Source organism: Agelaius phoeniceus, chromosome 3 (assembly GCF_051311805.1).
Source record: "Agelaius phoeniceus isolate bAgePho1 chromosome 3, bAgePho1.hap1, whole genome shotgun sequence".
Taxonomy (NCBI): Eukaryota; Metazoa; Chordata; class Aves; order Passeriformes; family Icteridae; genus Agelaius; species Agelaius phoeniceus.
In genome coordinates this window covers 100,959,658-100,978,512 of record NC_135267.1, presented here as the reverse complement: position 1 = coordinate 100,978,512, position 18,855 = coordinate 100,959,658, and the positions used below count along the sequence as shown (strand labels likewise).

Here is an 18,855-nt window from a genome sequence, read left to right as displayed (position 1 = left end):
GGCAGCTGTCAGATGGATTTCTGATACGGCTTTTTTGGAGGCTGTCTGCAACTTGTAGCAGGCAGAGAGAGGCTTTCCTGCCTGGTGCTTGGTGAGGGGAGTAAAGCCTCTCTGTGCCTCACTTTTGTTGCACAAAGGATTTGGGGGTCTGTGTGTGTGTGGAGCGAGGTGCCGGCAGCAGGGGAGCACATGGGGTATAGGCAGCACATCTGTCCCTTTGCCATGGTGGTGTGTTATTGGCCTGTCTGGTTTGTGCCACGTGCAGCAAGTTTTGTCTCCCTGCATCTGGGGCCAAGGCTGTCTGATCCCACAGTGCTGTGCTGGGCTCCTTATCACCCAGACCCAGGGTCTGGCCAGCACCGTGTTCTTGTGATAATCCACATCTGCTTCAGAAAGACGACCGTGTTCTCTGGCACAGGGCATGGGGATGGGGCCATCAGAAACAGTTAACAATCCAGCCATACAGCCAGGGTGATTTCCCTACACTCCATGTTCACATTTGCTACAGGCTTTCAAAGCACAAAAACCTTCTAAACCTTTGGTCCTCACAGAAAAAACAACTGGCAGACACCCAAATTTCATTTGCATGCCCAATTACCCAGTTCATCAGCTTTCCTGTTTGTTGGTTCACCCTCACACGAGGGATGTCCACACTTCCCCACGCAGCTCCTCTGCTCACAGGGACAGAGCTGTGTCTGTGTTTCTGTGATGGGTGAGCTTCACCTTACCAGGCGTGAGGAGCAAACCCTGCAGGCACAAGTCCATGATGGGCCCAGGCAGGTCTCCAGCCAGCTTTTATCTCTCCCCAAAGCAGGCAGCATCTTGCCCCGTTTTTCAGGCACTGCAGTGGTGTTCTTGCACAAATCCATCCAACGGTAAGAACTTGTGATCTGACCCACCTGTAATTAAAGTTTAATTTAGTTCACATGCTGGCTGATCTTAGATGAGCAATAAGTGTAGCCTGTGCAGACCTCGTGCCTCCAAGATAAGCCATTTATTTGTAGATTGCTTTTTATGAGCCGACACATTTTGTTCTTAAGCTTTGGGATTTGAAACAGAGGAGCTGTTTTTATTTTATGTGGTTTTGGTATTTTGCAGTCAGGTGTACTTAGAAGTTGGATTGAACAGAACATAAAACTCCTTATTAGCTGCTTAAGATCAAAATTTTTTACTTGGCAAATTGTCAAGTTCCGCATCTGGTGCTGTGTCTACTCTAGGTTATTTTTCAGTACTGTTCACACTTGAAGTAAGAACCTGCCCCTTGCCTTGCTGTACCAGGGTTGCTGGCATCACTTAACTGTGTGCTTTAAGTATATGCTTGGAGATAAGTTAATGTTTAGTTACTGAGGCCCATGCCTGACATACTGTGCAAATTATGGAGGGTTTGGTTTCCTGGCCACATTTAAACATTGGAGAACTATGTTGTTTAGGCTTTAGTATTGCTTCCTTTGGTTTTGTTTCCATCAGGATGGAAAAGCTGATTTAAAGAAAAGAAAAAAGAATTGATTTCTGGTTGGTTTTCAGTCTTTTTTAATCTCTTTGCTTCTTCAAAGTCCAGTCAGTTCTTTTTTTGAAGAAAAATAATCATCCTGCTATGAAAAGCTGAAAAGAAATACCTTTCTTTTCCCAACAGCGTGAGCCCATTTGTATATGTGATATTTTACTCCTGATAAAGGCAAGTTTGCTTTTACTTTACTCAAGGTTTTTATCCACCAGAGAGTTCCAGCTGTGCAAGAACTGATGCATGTTAGCTGTTCCATTGATCTTATTTGGCCAATTCTTGAGTGTCTTTGCTGAATGGGAGAGAGCTCGCACTCCTGCTTTCAGACAGACAGCTGTATGGTCAGCTTATGAGGAGAAAAAGTTGCTGTTTCCTTCATGCTTGGTGGAATGTAGACTCCAAAAGACAAAATATTCTTGCAGCAATCCTCCTAATACAATTGTAGTGCATCAGAGAGAGAGAGGCTGAATATTTCACAGCAGACCGGTGTTTGACAAAGTTCCATGTCCTTTACAGTTGCTGTCAAGGCTGTGGGAAAACTCCCTGTGTGGCAGGAGAACAGAGCCATGCAACCAAAAAGGCCAAAGTCCTTATCTGGGCCACATTTTAATCTCCCTCTTGCTTTCAAAGATTTGACTCTGCTGCTCCTTTCCTGGCTCTGGTTTGGATTTGCGCGTTCCATGCCATTCGTGGAATGACCTGGTTTAATGTTTGCCTGGGTAACTGTGGCAAAAATGGGGGGAAGTTAGCAGGGCACAGCCTGGAGGGAGCTGCAGCTTCCTCAGAGCAGCACAAAGAGCAAAGGGTGGGGAGCAGCTATCCAAATGTTTTTTACCACAATTAACTGGCTCTGGGTAAGGTCTTCTGTTTCCTTACCATAAGAGTTCTTGTGCCTCTGTGATGCCTTCTGCTGGCAGTATTTTCAGCTGATACCCATCACATTCCTGCCCTTGCCAGCTGTGGTCCTACCATGATCCCAGATACCAGGTTTTATTCCTGTTTTCCTTTCTGACACAGAAAACCAAGAGCTGTCATTTGGCTAGGGGAACACGTGCTCTTTCCCCTAAGGTGAGAAAGGAATTAGAGCATTAAAACCAACTATAAGATACCACAAGAAGCTTGGAAGAATGCCCTGCTCGGTCCAGTTCATGATTTTAATTTCCTGTATGTAGATACATACTGGATGGTCAGAAAGAGTGTACATCACATTGCATGCTGTCCTCTCTGCACCAACTTGATGCTAGATTGGCATTTCTGTGTGAAGGCATTACTGGATTCAGATGTTCCATAGGAGTTGCCTGTACTTTCCACCTGTGTTGTCTAAGTTCTTGCAGAGAAGTCTGGCCTGTGATGTTGTTCTACTCTGCCTTGGTGATCAGGGAAGCTAGCTGTGCTGTGTTGAAGGGTTAAGCCATTCTCATAAGTGGATTTTGCTGATTGGATTGTCCTTCATGTTGATGCTGTGAGTGAAGAGTAATCACATGAGCAGTGCTAAAAACCTGCCTGACACTGGAGGCCATAAGCTGGTGCTGCAGGTGGTGTGGCTGAACCAGTTTCCATAGCCACTGGGCAATGGGTGTGTAGAGCCAGCATTGTGTGTGATTGCCTCTGGTGGCCCTGCCCAAAAGGTGAGGTGTGACAGCAAGCATCTGTCATCTCTTTCATGTGAGCCAAGGAAGATGTCATCGACACCTCTGGACACATAGCAAGCTCCATGCTGCTGGAGAATTTTCTGTGCTACACGCTTCACCAGTGCCAATGTGCTTGCCTTTGAAAAAGGCATTCTGTTTGAGAGAAAGATACATTGGTGCATTAATTTAGAAGTTCTCCATGACATATTTCATTTTCTTTTTTGTCTTTTACAGAAACCTGTTCCCTGCAAATCTTGTTGCTGCAGCTTTTGAAACGGTAAGATCTGTGAGGTCTTTGGACATGAGCTACAGTGCATAGGCTCATTTATTGGAAGAGGACTAGAAAGATGGTATAGAAAATATCAGAAGTTAATTTACTTACAGAAGGCATGGTTTTTAAAAGCACATGATATAGTCAGACATACAACTTCCTTGGCAAATTATTTGAAAAATATTCCTCAAACAAAAGCATATTCAAAGCCCATCTTTTCTACCTTCACCAAAAATATTCTTTAAACTTTGGGTGCCATGCTAGGCAGCAGTGGCAATCCTGTGCAGGCTGCTGACCATGTTGCAGTAGCTAGCTGGGAATCCTTTGGCTATGTAGTTTAGAGCTGGGTTTAGAACAGACAAGGCTGAAGACCTTTAGGCTCCCATGTGTACCTGTTGCCTGATGGTTTTATTCAGTAGTTTCCATTGTATCCCTTGCTGGATTAATTACTCAGCCTGGTTTCCCTTCCAACAGAGACAGCGTGGTGGGATGGTAACTGGCACCAGAACATACTGTGGTTTAAACTGATGGATGGGAGCTGTAGGGCTCCAAAAAGATTTTGATTTAGTTGTCAATGCTAATTTTATATGTCAGGATAGAGAGTATTGAGAATATTGTCATACGGCAGAATGATTCTTTATGATATAGGAGCAAAATAACGGCTTTTGCTTTCATAGTGGGTTTGCTTTTGTATCAAAACCAGGGGCAAACTCTTAAAATCAAGTTCCATATTGCATGAATATATAATACAGTACAAGTCAATATTCCGTGAGTAAAACCAGAAGCAGTACAAAAAATAACACCTTGAAAAGGATATTTTGTGATGCCTCTAGTGTCAGGGCTGTGTGTGTTTAGGGATGAAATAAAGCAGTCCTCTTTTCCTCTGTGCTGCTGTTGTCACAGGGAATTGACAAGGACAGAGGCTTTTCCTTCCCTCCTTTCATATTGAAAGAAAACAAGCCCAAAGAGGTGCCCTGATTTTGTGAGGTGTCTAGTTTGTTTATCAAAGTAAATTGTTGCCCTAGTTTTTAGATATTTTGCTGACAATTTTAATGCCTGCCTCACCATTTTTGTTCGGTTGTGTTTTATTTCTAACCTGCAGTATGCGACAGACTATCAGCTGCTGCTCAGGAACACAACCTCTGGAAATATCACATGGGAAAAGGTAAGGTCATGGGGAAAAGGTAAGGTAATTTCTTAGGTTTTTAAACAAATTGTTGTCAGTAATATTTGACGACTTTACAGCCTTTAATCCTTTTCAGCAGTCTTGAGAAAGAAACAAGTGCTTTTATTTTCCTGGAACTGAGATACGCACAAGCTGAATGAGTACCCATGGCCACAACAGAAAGCCGTGTTTGAGAGGAGAGTTGAGCTCAACTGATGTGACCCTTGACACTTTATTTTTCTAGGCCATGCTTTCTTAGACCTGGTCTCACTTGATCTAAATTTTAGTCAGTCTACATAATGTTTCCAAATAACTTTCTGTAGACTTGGAAATAAATAGCAATCAAGCTGGCTGACTATGTCCCTTAAACCTTACTCTTCATTAAGAGTTTGGAGAGAATGCGGGTTTTTTTCCTCTACCCAAGGCTCTTTTAAAAAAAAGAGATTTGTTGGGTTGAGAATTTTTTCTCGTTGCTGAAATTTTGTTTGAAGGAGTAACAAGTGGTCTGAAGGAGTAAAAATTACAGACAGGCTTATTATTAATATTATATATTAATATTACAGCTAGGCTACTGTTGCAATGGTGTCAAAAAGGGAACTGGTGTGTGGGTGTAGACAAAGTAGAGTGGCACCTTCCATATGTAGATGGTAGGACTTCCAGAGATGCTCTGTATCCTGCTAAGTGTCATTTCTCCAGCAGACAGGGCTATAAAACATGTTTATTATTGGCCAGAGCCAACATGTTGCAGGCCCAGCAATAATTACTGTTGTCTTACAAGCAGCATGCTGTGAAACAGACCCAGGGACCCAGCCTGCAAGGTGTCACCTTGCTCCAAATAAAGTGTCTCATGTGCTGCCATGGGATTTTTGGGAGACTGGTCTGAGAAATTACTTTCAAGGTGATTTTCTCTTCCTCAGGCTCATTCTGGCTGTCTGAGCTCAGTATCAGATGTTGGGTAAATACGTTTTTAATATGATTTGAATTCCCCTCGGGCAAGAGACTTGTAATGTTTGCATTTGTCATGGAAGGGCTCAGCTGGGGTTTGCCCACCAGTTTGTAAAACCATCAAAGAAAGAGCAGTTAATGCTCACCCAGAGGGACTCTGGAGCCTATCCCTGAGCACAGGAAGCATTGGCTCCATTGCCTTCTCCTCCCCATGCGTGGTGTGTGAGCAGGTGATGCAGAACAGTGTTTGTGAACTCTGCTTCCAGCCCTGACCTGAACTTTCACCAGTCGGAGACAGGGTGACAGGTGACTGGGATGGCGCATGAACCCGAGCAAAGCTGTGCCTTGCCTGAGAGCCTGGCATCACAGGGTGGGCAGCTGCACTGGGGAGGAGGCAGCTCCCCCTGCCCGTGCCTGCTGGATGGCGTTAGCCCGGCTCTGCGGTCACCCCGCGTGACACGGATGTGTGACACGGATGCAGGTCACCGGGAATCCCAAAGGAGCACTTTGTGTGCCCTCGGGCAGGGCACGCCCCTGCAGCTTCGTGCGCAGCACGCTCGGTATGAGAGGCTGTAGGAACGTGCACTTAGATTTGTGTGTTTGTTGCGGAGTGCTGAGTTATTTGACATTTAAGCAAGGGTAAGTGAAATGGGAGTAAGTCTTTTATTTATCTTCACTGTCAGGTTTGATATGGACTCCGTAGCAACCAAGCATGGATTAAGGCTAACCATATCCATTGAAAATGGTGCTGCTGTCAAGTACTTTCTAAATGCTTGTTCAAGACCATCACTTTTCCTTAAGAGATAAGAATGCATCTTTTGGCCCTTTAAAATGCAACATTTATTTGTTTCATTTTTCCTCTCTCTTTTTCCTGCCTATCGGTCTCCTGTTTGATGTAACATCAGAAAAAATATTATGAATATACCAGTGGTGTCTGTTTTTGCCAACAGTTGTGATGATGTAAAGGTTATTTCTGCTATTATTTTTCCAAAACCTTTTTTAAGTTGTTGGAGCAAAACCAGACTGAGCTTCTTTAATTCCAGAAGACGCCCTACTGTCTCTAGGGAAGAACAGACCAAATAAAAAGAGAGCATCATCTCAGTTTTGTTAGCTCAGTTTTAGTACTGGTCTGGCCATAGTATTTATGGATAGACGAGGATTAAGTTTGGAAAGAAGAGTATGATTTTTGGATATCATAGTGACAGAAGTTTGGTTCGTTAGGAATAAGATCATATTCCTATCTACTTTTTTTTTTCTTTCATCAGCAGAATATTTGAGGGAAGAGGAGTAATATTTTCCTTCAATTTTCCATATGAATAATGTAGAGCAAAAATTTCCATTGATTATATCCCCCCCACCCCCCCCCGGTTACTAGGCTCTGTCTTCTCTCACTGATGAAGTGAACAGTGGGACATGTACTTGTTTGCTCAGCCATGTCCTTTTTGTTGTTTCACATGCTCACCTCTTGTTTACCCAGCTTTTATGGCTACATCCTCTCTGTCTCATTGGCAGCAAGACTTCCTGGGGCACAGACTATCTCAATTTACCATCTGCAGAACAGGGAGCCTGGGGGGGCTCTGTTCCTCTTTGGACAGGAGTAAAAATACACAAACCAGTGGTTGCTCTTCTTCCTCACATCACATGGCTGCATTTTCTTTTCAGCCACCTACTACTGGGACTGTTCAATGTCAGCAGTTGTTTCCTTGATAAGCATTTTGTTTCAAGAGCTAAAAAACAATGGGATCTTCAGAGAGATTCAAGGACCAGAAGAGCTCCATGAATTTTCCTAAGAGAATGCATAATTTCAAGCAAACAATAACGTGTCCCGTAGTTTGTCCAGGAACAAAGTTCTCATTAAAGCTGTTTTTGTTTGGTGTCCACAATGCTGCTTGGTTTGGCTGCCCCTTTGGGGTGATGCACTCTTGTGTGAGAGTACAAAAAGGCTGTTCAGCATCTGCCAGTTTTAGAGGCTGGGATTGTGAGGATCTTCCGCTGAAGATTTTCTGCTGGACTTGTTCTGTGTGGTGTCGCAATGAGGTAGAATTCCCTGAATGCTGAGGATCGTGCCCTGGATTTGCAGGGAGAAATTTCTTGCAATAAGTTACTACTCTAGGCAAGTGGTGCATCTCCTGCCTACATCTGCAGTGTTGGGAGGTGATGGTGAGTATTGTGTGTTGTAAAGAAATCAGTGAGAGACAAGGGGAGAGCAAGGCCTGAAAGTAGGGACAGGATGACAGCAAATAGAGGGAGACAGCTCACAAGCTTTTGGCAGTGGCACACACAGTCATCTTCTGGTCACCAGATCAGGGGTCCCCAGATCTCAAAATCTAGGCTTGAAGTGCTGGGTGAGTGTGAGCACTTGGAGAACAGCAGCAGCAGTTACCACAGTGCTGGGAGCAAGGTGGACAGAGACTTCTCCAAGGGTGAAAGAAGACCATGTACTGTCATTCTGGAGGGTACAGAGTTTCTCTCCCAGCAACATCCAGGTCTGAATGCTGGGCTCTTAAAGCATTGAAACACTGAATTTCTGTTTCATGGCAAAGTTTTATACCATTTTTTTTTCACAATGGGAACCAAAACAAGAGAGTATTCACTGTTTTTAGGACTTTTTTTGTGGAATGGTTTGGGCCCATTATGGTAAAATTCTGTTCTAGCTGAACTTTTCATATTACCCCTCTATCAAACAAACCCAGTATAGAATGATATATGTTATAAAATAACATCCCATGTACACAGATGGTTTGTTTAATTAATAGGATGGGGTCATTTGTTTTGTCTTTACTTTTCTAGCCACAGAAGAGTTTAGAACTTTCAGTCAGAAAAAACAGAATATAGCCAAAGCTATCCAGACAGAAAAGTGTTAGTGTGTGTGACAGCATGTTTCCTCAGACATCTCTGGAGATACACTGTGCCTCCTGCTTAATATCTGTCTGTGTTCTCAGTTCTCTCAATCAGGTGTCAAATAAATAGTGGCAGCTTAATCCTGAACAAGCAAATACCATAAAAATTGCAGATTCCATATCTAATTTTTTTTTACCTAGTGAATAAAAAAGCCAGCACCTTCACTGTTTGTAAACACTTCCCTTAACAGCAGTTTAATCTTCCTGCTTTTGTGTATAATTTACATTTTACCCATTTCCCTGCAGGACTTTTTTTCCACCTGCCATTGAGAGAGTTCAGCAGTGTACTTCCAGAAAAAACATGAATCTTAAGCAGGCTGGTTTTATCAGATTTAGGAGATCAGTATCCTGAGTTCTTTAGTCGATACTAAATTCAAACTTTTAGCTCAGAATGTATTTTTCTTTCCTAATGTTGAGCTAGTGTCCACTTAAACTAGCCAAAAGGCCAAAACTTGTACACAAACTTCATCTGTTGTAGAAAGTCTTCCAAATAAAACAACGATTTGACATGCTTGTACTGCCAAGTTGGAGAGAAAAAAACCCAGTTTGTCAAAACAATTATATTTTTATGTAGCCACAAGAGTACTCATTGAGTTCATATGATACTACATTGCCAAAGAGAGCTCTGGCTCTCTTTGAGAAGCAAACCGTGAAGGACTAACCACAGAGCAGACCTGTGGGTAGACTAGTTTTTGTCAATAGGTGGATCCTGTTTTTATTCTCTTTTTCCAGGCAGTGACAGATTTCTGAGAAGGGGAACAGGTATCTCTCTTCTGTTTTGTCTCCCACAGCTGACATGGACAGATGGAGTAGGTTGCCACAGTTTGCTGCCTTTCTCCCCTCCTTCTGCTTCATAGCATTGGTTGTTTTCTCATGGTTTTCACCTTGGTATCATCATTGCACTAAAGTCCTGAGTAAATTGGGGAGTTTTCTTGTTCAGGTCACTGAGAGCACAGCTATTATATTGAAGGGCACGTGGGCAGGCCCTTTCCTTCTCAGTGAATCCATGCCAGCTCATAACTAGGGAGGTTTGTACCTGAGCTGCATCCAGATCTCCTTGATTCCCTTTGACAAAATAGGCTCTGCCTTTCCAAAATAGGTTCTGCTTGTTGATTTCAGATCAATCAGACAGCAACAAAATGACCCTTTTGTTTGGTTTTGTCCTTTCTCACATGTAACAAGCCTTCTTTTTTTGTCTCTGCAGGTCCCTGTAGGTACTGATATCAGAGGGATGAACATCCTGGGACTGGTGCTGTTTGCTCTGGTTTTAGGAGTGGCACTGAAAAAGCTTGGCCCAGAGGGGGAAGATCTGATTCGCTTCTTTAACTCATTCAATGAGGCAACAATGGTCTTGGTTACCTGGATTATGTGGTAAGTGTGTGACTGCAGAAACACCTGCACTGCAGTGTTATGCACAGATCAGCAAACTCACATTTCATCTCTCTGTCCAGCTCTTTCCTGTGAGATCCCTCATCACAGCAAAAGTGAATGCTGTGATGTCGCACCATGGGGTGTTTTCTCCTTGCTTGTGCCCTGTAATGAGACAATCACTCATAGCTTAAGGTATCAGGCTGGAGAACTTCAAAGGGTTGCCCATAAATCCTCTCCAGAACTCCATTTTCATTATTTAGTGGAAAGAAAACTCAGTATTTCCTAATGCTGATTTTTTTGCTCTTGCCTATTAATAAGCAAATACATTATTTCACTTAATTCCTTGGAGTCTGGAAAAGTTTGTGGGCTTACTAGTGCTCTGATCAATCCCACAAAGCTTTTGATGCCAAAAAAAGTCTCTTAGTTGGGAGCTGGAGCACACTAAACTTCCTCATTAGGCAAGAAACCAGCTTTGGAGGAGGCAGGCACCTCTAGAGAGTGGTTCAGGCTACCTAAGCTGGGGTAGGAGCAGCCTCCTGGCTGGGTTTTCCATCAGGTGGGATGAACCTGGGTCTCAGAGCAGTATCATGGCTGTCCTTGGTAGCTGTATGGAGTTAGGCTGCTCCTCTGAAACCAACAGTACTAATACCTCACATACAAAAGATAAAGATAGCTAGCAAACAAATTAACAGTGGGACATTTCTCACTCCCTTTCCAAAGCTGGTGAAAAAGCTGTAAATGTACCTAATGTATTAAATGTATATTTAAATGTATATTTAAAATGTATATTTAAACATATTTCTTTCTTCCTTCATTCTGCATTTTTCATTCCTACTGTTTTCCTCTCCCTGAGAAGTAGAAGGGTTTTAACAAAATACCTGATTTTACACAGGCAGATCTCTGTGTTAGTTGCTATCATAAGGGATTGAAAAATTCAGTCTCCAAGCAGCTTAAGCTTTTTGCTCTTGAGTGTAATTCCTTGGACACTGAATACTGATAAGAGGCAGTTCATGCATTCAGCTTATTACAGTGCTAGCACTTCAAGCCAATCAGTTGGTATGTAATCCTTTATTTTGTGGATTATAGGGACCACTGCTGACCCTTAACAGTGAAACCTTTACTTGTTCTCTTTCCTTCTTTAAGGCTCTTGTGTAGTCCTGTTATTTGTTCAAAATCTGTAAAGCTGCATGTGCTTTCCAAGGGATACCATTGGAATGGTGAAACCATACTACCAGGGACAAAGGCAGCTTGAGCTCATATCTGGTCCTGTTCAACAGCCACTCTTGTGCTTTAGCAGCACTTGGTTCTCAACTTTCAGTTCTTTCCTCTCCAGCCTCCCTCTTCAAGGGGAGGAATTCAGTGTTCAGAGCTTGTGCAGGACCAGGGCTCAGCTGGATCTGACTAATCAGGGCCCTCATAAACACAGTTTAAAGGCAGAATTGCAGAGGCTAATTGTGGGATGTTCCACAGGCTCCCCTAGAGATTTGGTCAAGGGAGGACAGAGGATGCTCACATGGATCTGGGATATAGGGAGATGCTCTCTGCATGGAACAGAGGAGCTGCAGAACTACTGAGGGAGAGGCAGGCCAGGAAAAAGTGAGTGATTTTAGCAGCCTTAAGGCTTGCCCACCTTTCCAGACCTTTGCATGCTTAACCAAATCTTCTGAAGTTTGTCCTGACTCCACAAATCAGCTTCTCTGAACATGGGCATTGGATTCTTTATTCCTGAGACGTACAGGTAAATCTTTTTTAGTCACACATTTTCCTGGGGCAGGATTTTAGGGAGCTGGGTGGTCTTTTAGTATTTCTTAATCTTAGAAGAAAGGGATGAAGTGTGGACAGCATCAGCAGAGGTACTCAGACACAAACATCCCAGTAAAGCTTAGGAAGGAGCAGGCCCCAGGCCTGCAGTGATTCACAGTTTGTTTAGAGCTGCTGTGTTGTTGGTGCAAGGGCAGTTCAGTCTTTTCAGGGCTACTGGGACCAGAGGTGTGGCTGTAGCGTGCAGGTGGCCCTTCCCCTGGAGCAGCTCCACGTGTTCTTTACAAAGGAAACTTCAAACAAATGCTGACGTGGCATGTTTCTAGATAGGAGGCATGAATGTGGCTTGGGGGAAGCTCTGGGAGCCTGATCATTTAACTTAGTCCTTTTTAGGCAAATAGCAGAGTTAATTGCTGTCTTTGGCAAATGCATCAGCAGCCTTTAGCTGAGCTCTCTGGTATGTACACAGCTTTTTCTTAACCTCCACAGAGCTGGCACCCAGTGTGTCTGTGATTTTAATGACCTGACTCTGTACTCCTGCTGGCAGTTTCTGCGTGTCTGAAACCCAACTTTTTGACCCCTGTCTGTACTCCAGTGATGTGATGCTGCTCCCTTCCCTTCCCTCCTCTCCTCACTGGTGTCTTGCCCTGGTAGCTCCTGGCAGCATTTCTGCTTCCCACTCACTTTCCCTTTGGCACTCTCCTTGCCTTGTGTCTGAGGGCATAAGTGAACAGACTTTTTAAAATTTGACTGCTTACCATCCACCAAACAAGAGTCTTAGAAAAGCCTTCCAAATTTGCCTAACCTGAGCGTGTGGTGAATAAAGAATCACCCTTCAGTAGGAGCAGCAGATTGTTTAGGGGAATATTATCTCTAGGACAGAAAATGTCATGTTTTCCAAGGCTTGTTGTTTTTACTTAATGACAGCCAATATTTCATTTACACAGGTATGTACCTATTGGCATTATGTTCCTTGTTGGGAGCAAGATTGTGGAAATGGAAGATATTGTGCTTCTGGTGACCAGTCTGGGAAAATACATCTTTGCCTCTATCCTGGGCCACGTCATCCATGGAGGAATCATTCTGCCACTTATTTATTTTGCAGCCACACGGCAAAATCCGTATCGTTTTCTCTTAGGACTTATCACACCACTTGCCACTGCCTTTGCCACTTGCTCCAGGTGGGTTTCTGTGCCACTTCTGAGACTATAGCCTGGGTATGTTTGTCACCCTAAACTGGCTGTATCCAGTTTTATTTTAAGGTGTGACTGTTGTTCCTGAGATTGCAGAAAGGAGAGAGTTCTGAGTCTTCTGAGCACAGAGACGCTCACTGCTGTCGTCAGCCTGATAATCAGCTGTTGAAAATAATTCCTCAAAATATGGAGGCCATAGCATGATACCTAGTTGGAAATATCTTGGGGGAAAAAATTGCCTTTAAATGATCCTGCCAGCTGTCCTTTTTAGTGAAGTGAGGGTCAGTAGTGAGTGACTTTGTCCTCAGAAGTTTACTTTTTAAGTTCAGAAGGACCTGGAACAAATTTAGACTAATTTTGTAGGAGCAAAGAAGACTTGCTTGTTAGTGTAAAGGCATTTAACATTATTTATTTCAAAGATCTGGCCTGATCAGCTTTTATTTGTCATAACCAAATGATTGAGCATGTCATTTACACTTTTCTCAAATACAAACACCTGATCAGATGACATACTATATAAAATCATTTCAGGTCGTCCCCAAAAGCAGTCGCATGTCTGCTGATGGCGCTGAAGTACTATTTATAAACTCTCCTTCTGCATAGTAGGAGAGGTTTATGAATAAAACTATCTAAATTATAATGCGAGAAGTAAATCCAAGAGTGATGTTTTATTTTTAATTATTTTTCTGTTCATTTGAGAAGGTACTAATACAGCATTAACAGAGATTGCTGTTGCATCTGTTGTGTTTATATTATCATAGAATCATACAGTGGTTTGTGTTGGAAGGAACTTGAAAGATCATCTAGTTCCAACCTCCCCTGCTATATTTGCATCTGTTACTGCATGTTTGTAGTTTGAGACTTGTTCATTCTACAGCCATGTAATGCTGCATACTGTGTTAAGTCATGAGTTCTTGCTTCTGGGAGATTAAAGTCCTTATCAGCTATTTCTGGATGAAAGCAGATTATTAAATACCTCTGCTCAAAACTGAACCAGGAAGGCCCCTCATTGCCATCATGCCAGAGAGGGACTGTAAAATGGCATTGTTGCCTTGACAGTCCTGTCTGCAGCATACCAGCAACATGGAAGCTATGAGACAGTGATGGGACATTCAGAGCACCCTGGTGCTCCGTTTCATTTCTCCCTGTTCTGTTTCCAGCTCTGCCACACTCCCGTCCATGATCAAGTGTATCGAGGAGAACAATGGAGTTGACAAGAGGATCAGCAGGTTTATCCTTCCCATTGGGGCCACTGTAAACATGGATGGAGCTGCTATTTTCCAGTGCATGGCAGCTGTGTTCATTGCTCAGCTGAATAATGTCGACCTCAACCCTGGGCAGATCTTCACAATTCTGTAAGTTGTTTGCAACCACATTCTTCTGGCCCCCAGACACATTCAAGCTGTGGTCTCTCCGTTAATAGCTAACAGTTAGCATTCCACATCTCTGACATAAAGCTTACAAACTGCTATGTAACATAATTATAGGGTGATTAAAGGATGGAGTCTTTAAACCTTTACAAGATTTGCCAGAGTCTCGATTTAATGAAAGGTGGAACCTGGTAGGGGTAATTGAATTCTGAAACAGTCCTTGAGCTGTTTAAAGCTCTTTCTCACATGAAATTCCTCTCCTTCCTTAAGCATCTCACTCCTCCATCCTTCAGTCACCATTAGGCTGGGTAATTGAGGCATTCTGCACTGCTCAGAAAGTATCCCCTGACTCCCCCTCTGGATGTTTTAGAAAATTCTCCTGCCAGCTCCTTGGTTCCTTATGCACGAATTTTGTTCTAAAGACTCTGTTCCTGCTTATCTCTGTTCTTCCTACCATCACATTGCTGGCTTTCCTGAACAGATCTCTTGTTCTTCCCCTCCTAACTGCTTTGCTCCATTATCCCCTCCACCTCCCCAGTCCTACCTCCTTCTCTAAGACTCTCTCCCCTCTATGCCTGGAATATCCTCCAATGGCCCATATCCCATGAAGTGTCATTATCTTCATTTCTCTCCTCAAAATCCCTTAAATGAGGATGCTACAAGCAGTTCTGTAAACTCCTCGCTGTGCCCAGCAGCCACAGCTGCATCCACCACATGCCTCCTAGGGCTGGTTCCTGGCATTTTTCACCCTTCCTGGCCAGGTTTTATTTTCTTTTTGATTATGTTTCCCAGTATGTTGTTTGTCTATTTAAGGCAGGGCTGGGCACTGTGTTTTTTTTTGGGGTGGGTAGCCAAATCAGCTTTTCAGGTACTCTCAGTGAATCAGGTGTGAAGACAGGTCTGAGGATGATGCAGTGATAGCCCAAGGAGAGCTCAGTTGCAGACATCTGCACACAAAAAGGTGTGTTGAGCACAGGCACTGCAGGTTTCCAGCTCCTGGTTTAGGCTCTGTGTTGGGATGCAAATGAGACACAGAGAAGGTGCTGTGCCCTGCATGGCAGAGTTTGCCTTTGTACACTTGGGGTCAGGAGCTGTAAGTCCCTCCGCATACTGGAGCTGGGAGTGTTAGTAAGGCAGCAGGATACAGTTGTGTTGGTTGTTTGTTATCCTGAGAAGGCAGTCCTGGTGTTGACCCCAGAGCCATCGCCACGGTAACTGCTGCGGATCCCTGCTGAGCCCGTCCTCTGTACCCGTTCCTTTGCATCAGCAGGCAGGAAGGGGTTTGCCTGGGAAGCAAACGCTCGGCGTGTCCCATGCTGGAGCATTTGTTTACAGTTCCCATGGTGGGGAAGCAGGTGGCAGAGTGCAGCAGAGGAGAGCTGGGAGTCCTCTAACCAGGCATGGACGTTGCTTTGCAGCGTGACGGCCACGGCGTCCAGCGTGGGAGCAGCCGGGGTCCCTGCCGGAGGCGTCCTCACCATTGCCATCATCCTGGAGGCCATCGGGCTGCCCACCAACGACCTGTCCCTCATACTGGCTGTGGACTGGATCGTGTGAGTACTGCAGGCCCCGCCTACCTGCTCTTGGGAAGCATGGAAACATGCAATTTCACAATGGCTAAGGCTGGAAAAAAAGTTCAGATTTTGTCAGTGTAGCACCACACACCGTGCTCCCCATTAAGCTGTGTCATGGGGACTCCGCCACTTTCATAGGCAGTCTGTTCAAATGATTTACAATTCTTCCCATGAAAAGAATTTTCATAATATCAAATATAAATCTCTTCTGGTGCAATTTGAGGCCATTTCCTCTCATCCTGTCACTTGTTACATGGGAAAAGAGAGTGACATCCACGTCACTACAGCATTCTTGTAGCATGTTTAGCTGGAAATGTGGTCAAAGTACAGAATATAACCCAGTAGAAAATAAGACCCCATGGGACAGGTAACCTGTGATGGAGAATGGAAAAGGTGGTGCCTTCCCATTTAAAGCAGTCAGCATGCTGAAATCCCTCTTCAGCTTTTTTATTCAGGCTTTGTAGAAATGTATTTCTTCTTGGCTTTAATTCCCATTAGAATGGTTGTTAAAAGTCCATTTAGAAGGTGTTGATATTGCTGGAAATTAATTGGATGCTAGAAGGGCAGGGGAGGACAAAGGAAATTGAGTCTGAACATCACTTGTGGAAAACTTCCTAAGTCATGTGTGCGAAGCAGTTTTCATCAGAAGCTCTTGTCAGCTATTGTTTGAACTTTTTTAATAGTTTCAAGACTGTGGTCAAAGCACCCACACAAGTGTCATAGAGGGGTGCTGTCCATTGGCAGGGTAGGGACACAGGGTTTGTGACACTTGGGACTGCCCTGGGCACTGTCATGGCTGGAACACACTGCTGAGTGTCACAAGTTTAGCAGACAGTATTACCACCTTTCCTTTCCATCTTCAGGGAAGGAGGTTAGAGGTCACATGGGTCAAGTGATCTGAATCCTGCTTAGGTAATTTGTTTCCATTTGGTGAGTTATTGGGCAGCTCCTGGTTTGCACTGCACATAATGCCTCAGCACTGCTTTTTGGAAACACCAGCCTGTCTGTATAGATGGTGCATTCCCACAGCAGATGTGGAAATTAGGATGCTTGAGGACACCCTTGAATTTCAGAGACTGTGGGATGTGGCAGCTGTATTAGCTTCCCTTCCCACACAACACGTGTCTGTGGAGCATATTCCTACAGCTTCCTTAGGGTCATCACTCTTTCTTACTGTAACCTCTTGGGGATCAGCCACCTCCAGAGGACAGGAGATACAGGCAAAGCTCTGGCTAGCTGTTTTTATCCTGTCTTTCTAAGGAAGTACAGTAGTGGCTGAGTGTTCCACACCTATACTTGCAAGTGCTTCGAGGCAAGAGTGAAAAACTTGCCTGTCCTTCCACTCAGGGCTGCTCTTAGCCTGTGTTGTGCTGGTTGCCTTCCTTTTAAGATAGGTAGCATCCCTCTGTGGTCAACAGTATTCAAGTCAAGGAGCTCAGCCTTGTAACAAAAGGGGAAAAGAGGGAGGAAGGAGTCCCATGTCTTGCTTTAATGCCAGCTGTTTAATTACCAGAGAGGACCACAATTACACGTAGAGCCTCTGGTAAAGTTAGGCTGCAGAATGACTAGCAAGTCTCAAAAGACACATGAGAATGTTGTTCATCTTTATGACTCATAAATCTCTTCCATTATACCCTGGCACATGAGTTTTGTGTTGTAGGACCAAAAATTAGGGCAGGTGCTATGGGGAACAAATGCAGAGAACACAAGTCATTCTGCCTGCTTTTGGAAAGATCCCTTAAGTAGGTGCTTGGATTAAGATATCAGTCACAGTAGTTAAAAAAGAGAGCTGGGTGTTCTGAGTCACTTACTGGATAAGCCCGAAGTAAGTTCCTGCTCTGAACATGCATTTGAAAAATGCTGGCCTGCGGAAAGGGAAGAGGAAGGAGGTGACCTGTGAAAAGCAGAATGCCTGAGAAAGAGTAGTACCATTGCTGCAACCCACAGAGAGACCAGAACCAGCTGATAGTAAGTTTGACTGACCTTAAACCTGCTCTGGTGCACATTTTTAGTTCTGAAATAGAGATGATACTTCTGTGGAAAAGACCTTTGATAACTACATCTCCCTTGTCTGGTTCCACTGATGTTCATGGTTCTGCAGGGGTGAATCAGCTCCCCTTATTGTGTTATAACTCTCTTAAAACTAAAACCCTGCTGCTTTGGTTTTTGTTTCTGATCTTCACCAGGGACCGAACCACCACAGTTGTGAATGTGGAAGGGGATGCCCTGGGAGCAGGCATCCTTAATTACCTGAATGAAAAAGACAAGAAAGAGAGAGAGCAGGAGCTCAAGGAAGTCACCGTAGAAGCAGTTGCTAACAGCAAGTCTGAAGCAGAAACGTCACCCTTGGTAACCCACAAAAACCCAGTCTCCAACACAAGCAGCACAGCAGACCCTGAATCCAAGGAATCAGTATTGTGAACTCGAGGCCGCTCGTCAAGACCAGTCCTCGAGGTGGCCCAGGGACTTGGCAACGCCCCCAGACCTTTGCAGTGCGACCTGGGGCTGGATGGCTCTTGGAAGTGCTCAGTTCCAGTCTGCTTTGAAATATGCTGGCCTGGGGAAGGGGAGGGAGGTGGGGTGGGCAGAGAAGGGGTGTTGAGGAGGAACACTCACTTTATAATAGTATTTTGATAGTTTATGTGTGTACATGTATACATGTTGCACTGCACACTTGTGTACATGTACGTGAGAACTGCCATCGAGGCTTCTGGTTTAACAAGACTGCCATTAGTGAAGGCTCAGATGGGTTGAAGATAGGGAGGTAGACAAACCCAGTATGTGCTTATTGTAGGGAAAAATTTTTGCTGCTGTTTGAATGGAGAAGCAGTCTAAAAACTCCAGAGTGGGTGAAAATGTTGCTTGAATTTGTTTTCCAGCCTGGAAACACTTACCAACCATTACAGCCATGATATGAAGCAACATTTTTCTCCCACTCCCCTTCCTCTCATGTTCTCCGATCCATTAAAAACCTTGAATATGTCCTTAAAACTAGCTGTTTTCCATTTTTAATTTTTTTTTTGTTTCATACCTAAATTAATAGCTTACAGGGACTTGTTTTATTCTCTCTCTACCTTGCAGCTCATAGCAGCTTTCCTTCTTTAGTAACTCCCAAACTGTGGGACCAAACAGAGGAGATCTTCGTGCAGATCAAGGATTGGTTTCCTCCTTTC

The 18,855-nt window shown here is 44.0% G+C and overlaps 1 protein-coding gene across 1 annotated transcript in view; it reads left to right on the top strand.

The window, feature by feature from the left end:
• The window catches only part of SLC1A4 (solute carrier family 1 member 4), a 25,253-nt gene extending 6,398 nt beyond the window's left edge, over nucleotides 1-18,855 (top strand). Inside the window, exons 2-8 of the mRNA XM_054630606.2 lie at nucleotides 3,367-3,409; nucleotides 4,506-4,568; nucleotides 9,618-9,784; nucleotides 12,493-12,726; nucleotides 13,899-14,093; nucleotides 15,527-15,661; nucleotides 17,869-18,855. Coding sequence (XP_054486581.1) covers nucleotides 3,367-3,409; nucleotides 4,506-4,568; nucleotides 9,618-9,784; nucleotides 12,493-12,726; nucleotides 13,899-14,093; nucleotides 15,527-15,661; nucleotides 17,869-18,103 — 1,072 coding nt within the window. The 3' untranslated portion in view covers nucleotides 18,104-18,855. The remainder of the gene's footprint in view (nucleotides 1-3,366; nucleotides 3,410-4,505; nucleotides 4,569-9,617; nucleotides 9,785-12,492; nucleotides 12,727-13,898; nucleotides 14,094-15,526; nucleotides 15,662-17,868) is intronic.